This window comes from Cicer arietinum, chromosome 3, assembly GCF_000331145.2.
Source record: "Cicer arietinum cultivar CDC Frontier isolate Library 1 chromosome 3, Cicar.CDCFrontier_v2.0, whole genome shotgun sequence".
NCBI classification, from domain to species: domain Eukaryota; kingdom Viridiplantae; phylum Streptophyta; class Magnoliopsida; order Fabales; family Fabaceae; genus Cicer; species Cicer arietinum.
Window position 1 is genome coordinate 63,970,093 of NC_021162.2, and position 4,366 is coordinate 63,974,458.

The 4,366-nt window shown below is 31.2% G+C and overlaps 1 protein-coding gene across 1 annotated transcript in view; it reads left to right on the forward strand.

The window, feature by feature from the left end:
- The window catches only part of LOC101512385 (uncharacterized), a 6,540-nt gene extending 3,071 nt beyond the window's left edge, over positions 1-3,469 (forward strand). Inside the window, exons 6-15 of the mRNA XM_004493032.4 lie at positions 493-605; positions 907-1,038; positions 1,137-1,205; positions 1,272-1,359; positions 1,473-1,544; positions 1,625-1,725; positions 2,344-2,461; positions 2,560-2,619; positions 2,772-2,882; positions 3,233-3,469. Of these exons, the coding sequence (XP_004493089.1) occupies positions 493-605; positions 907-1,038; positions 1,137-1,205; positions 1,272-1,359; positions 1,473-1,544; positions 1,625-1,725; positions 2,344-2,461; positions 2,560-2,619; positions 2,772-2,882; positions 3,233-3,343 (975 nt within the window). The 3' untranslated portion in view covers positions 3,344-3,469. The remainder of the gene's footprint in view (positions 1-492; positions 606-906; positions 1,039-1,136; positions 1,206-1,271; positions 1,360-1,472; positions 1,545-1,624; positions 1,726-2,343; positions 2,462-2,559; positions 2,620-2,771; positions 2,883-3,232) is intronic.
- Positions 3,470-4,366: the final 897 nt, after the last annotated feature.

The window sequence follows — 4,366 nt, forward strand, 5'->3', positions numbered from 1 at the left end:
AGGGTTTGATTATGCCTTTTCACCGGTTCTTTCGTCGTATTTGCTTTTTTCCTGACTGGTGTTTTTTAATTAAAAAAACTATCCACTAATTTACTTGTTTCTATATCTTTTTTTTTGTCACGACGTTGGCATGGATGTTTGAACTATTTATTATCCAAAAGTTGAACCTTTGACTAGTATCCTACTCCAAGTGGTTTATAATAATATATTGAAGTATTTGCAATTGATCCTTGATGGAGAGATTCACAATCCTACAAATGGTGTAGTTATTTTACATGCACTGAAGTTTGGCAGCAGAACATGAAACATGTTCATCGATATATTATGGTAGTCATCCACTCAGTAACTGGTTCACAATTATGATTATTTGAATTCTTTTTATGCATTGGATCAGAAAATATGTAACTCCTCGAACAGAGGAAAATAAAATTTTGTTCCTCAAACTTAAGTCCTTATTGTGAAACAACGAGCTAATACATCTTCTTATTTTAGTATGTTATCTTTCGGCGAGGCATTGGAATTGACCGAACAACCGATTATTTTGTCATGGAGAAAGTGGACATGCTCATTGGAAGATTTTGGGCTTATCTGTTAAGAATAACTAAGTAAGCAAACTCCTTGACTGGAAAGTTAATGTGATAGTCGATGCTAATGATTAATCCATTATGATAAGTCAATATATTGATTACTATATCAGTTTGTCTCAGTAAAACCGATAAAAGATCAATGTAACATAATTTCATGTTTGCATCAATCAAAGTCAATAATATCATAAGCTTCATATGTGCTGCCAGTAAAAGACGATATCATGAAATCTATGCATGTGAATGTACCACAGTATAAATGTGTTTCTTGAGCCTTTTTTTCCTCTTTCCAGAAACCATTTTAAAACTGTGGTTCTTACAGGTTGGAAAAGGTTTTGTCAAGAAGGGCAAAAAGGTTTAGTAAGAAGGATTCAGATGGCAATGAAATTGTCCGTGAAGCAAACGGCGATGACTTTTATGTGGAACGGATACGTCTTGAAAATATGCAACTAAGGTCTTATTGCATTTGTTGTGTGTGGGCGTGCACACATTTTTGTTGCTGCTACTGTTTCTCTAACGCTCACTCATGAGATTGTTTGTTGCAATTTCCAGCTCCCGTAATTTACTTGGCCAGACCTTGATCCAAGAACCGACTTTTGATAGGATAATTGTTGTATACAGGTAGATCTTCCTTTCATCTCAAACATGTATCGAAAAATTGAAATCTAAGAAGGATATTGTTTTCAGGAGAGCCAGTACCAAATCTAAAGCAGAACGAGGAATATTTGTGAAGCATTTTAAAAACATTCCAATGGCTGACATGGAAATAGTTCTTGTGAGTTTTGTCATTTGTTGAATATATAAAAAAATTCCAATTTTTTTACCTGATAGCTTTTTCATTAACAAAACACAATTGATAACTTTGGTTAAGCAATTCTTACTTGGCAGCCAGAAAAGAAAAACCCCGGATTAACTCCAATGGATTGGGTCAAGTTTCTTGCATCAGCAATAGTTGGACTGGTCAGGTTTTTTTCAACCTAAATTGAATATTTATATTTTGTTTCATCATCTTGAGCTAATACATTTAATATTCTCTGCAGGTTGCTGTATTTAGTTCACTCGAAATGCCTTCGGCTGATTGGTGGGTCATATTTGCCGTTCTTTCCACAGTAATTGGTTACATTGTTAAGACATATTTCACGTAAGTATCTTATAATCGCTATTGTTCGTTGAAAATACATAGTACTACCTCCGTCCTTTATTATAAGCACACATTTCTTTTTTCACTCTTATTAAAAATAGTTGGTAGGATAGTTAATGTGTTTATTTTATGTGTTAATGTTCCTAAAATAATGTTTGTATTTGAATATATTAAACTTGATTTCATATTCCAAGAAAAGTTAGTAGTATTGACCAAGACAAATTAGTACTATTAATAAGGCGTATGTTTAGGAAAAAATAATAAATGGACCTAGTAAATTAAAAATGTGCTTTTATATTTAGGGACAAATTTTGTTCTCAAATGGTGCTTATAATTAGGGACAGAGGTAGTATGTAATGATTATTGTGAAAACTATATACATTTCATAACTAGATCAATTTTTAATATGTATTAATCTAAAAAAAATATTTCTAGGCATTGATTTATTTAATTGTTGTACTTTTGTTAAATAGTTTCTACTAGTAATTCTTTGTTGGACTAGTCGTAACTTAGTAGTTAAGTTGCTCGTTGAATGTTGTTTGCAATGTCAATTGCCACACTCCACAAGTTTGTGGTATGTTTATAAGTAAATGCATACTACTTTTTTTTTCTCCATAGGTTCCAACAAAACTTGGCTCAATACCAAAATTTGATTACACAGTCAATGTACGACAAACAACTCGACAGCGGAAAGGGTACACTTCTCCATTTGTGTGACGACGTCATTCAACAAGAAGTAAGTTACAATGAATTTAAGCAATAACTTTTGTATGTAACGATGAATTCACCAGCCAATTATCTAATCTAACAGTCACTAATCTGAAATTCTTCTAGGTCAAAGAGGTGATACTTTCATTCTTCATTCTAATGGAACAGGGTAAAGCTACAAGACAGGTTTGTACATAAACACAAGTTTCTAATAATCTTGTTTTTGTTCTTTTTGCCTCCATTTTTAGTTTAGAAATTCTAATTTTTTACTTACGGAAACAAGTTACTTTTTGTGTAACTTAAGTACTTATAATTAGCTATTTGGTAATGTAAATCAGGATCTTGATCACTGGTGTGAGGAACTAATCAAAGAGGAGTTTGGGGAGGAATGTAATTTTGATGTGGATGATGCGGTTGGGAAATTAGAGAAGTTGGGTATTGTCAATCGGGTGAGATTCCCCAAAATTCTCTCATTCTAATCTAAAAAATGATTATATATCTATGGTAAAATATTTAATACTGCATTTATTTTTAAAAGAAAACTAGGCATCTTTTCCATTTCCATTTCTTTTTTATCTCTCTATATTCCACTACTCAAAGTGATATCTAGTTGATGTGAGACTCTCTAACCCCCTCTTCACGCTCAAGATCAGAGATTTGAAGTGTGGATTAATGTGGGTGGGATTAAAGAGATCTCACCGAAAATAAATGTTTTCTCGAACCAAATGAACAAAAAAAAAAAAATTTTTTGTGAAAATTTTGATTTGTTTGTTGGTCGGTGATTGATGTTGGAATTCAGGATTCTATTGGTCGATATCAATGTGTTGGACTAAAACGGGCTAATGAGATCATTGGCACCACCACTGAAGAGCTTGTGCTCAAGGCGAGACAGGGAAACATGACTACTTAATGGTGTTTAGCAGTCTTATGTACATGCTAGTGTTGGTTAATAATGATAATCTTGATTTTCTTTAAGAAAGGCTAGATTGATGTCTCGTCTCTTGAATGGAAGAAGTTGGTTACATTTCTGCTTTTATCTTCGGGTATAATTGGTTTCACTTTCCGTAGGGTAAATTGATTCCAAAAGCGTAGAATTAATTGTCACTTGTTTTTTTTTTCAGTAGAGTTGATTTTGTTTTCAAAATTAATTCTTACTTGAAATTAGAATTTAGAACTTTTGTATGTATAATTGATTTTTGGCCTTAAATCTATCGTTTAATTTACTTTTACATTAATGCATCCGGAGATAAATTATTTAACTTTTCAATTCATTTTTAGCTTGAGTCGAGTTTACAAATTAAATAATTCGAAATTAATATTTCTCATTCCAAATCAAACACATTTGGCTTCTATATTTGTCATTTATTTATTCATCATTATTTTTTGTAACTTGTTTTTTCAGTTTTTCTGTATTATAAAACCTAGCATTTCTCCTTCATACATAAGTGTGTTTAATTACGATGTACCAATTAATCATGTTCAACTTTTTATATATAATTTAGTTAAATTGTTATTGATTGATATCACTACAGTTCAAAAAACAATAGTAAGAAAGATTTAATTTTTAGTTTGAATTTTACACAATTTTATGGGTTTATCCTTTTACAACAATCTTGCACGAAGGAGACTTAAGGACGAAGATAGACCAAACTCTACATGGTCGTTGTCCCAATAATAAAATTACAATAAAACTTTTCTAAACATGATTGTGTGATTATAAAGATTAGTAGTAATCAATAATTTCAAATATATATAGTTTTCCAAATAAAAATATTGAACGTTTATAAGAATAAAAAAATTATTGCAACATTTTATTTTTTATTTTGTTCTAAACTTTTTTGGTTTAACTTCCCTTCAAGAATCACTTCATTTACGAAGGATGTATTTGGTTCAAAGAGGAAATAGAAAAGAGAGAAAACGATGAGAAAGAGTG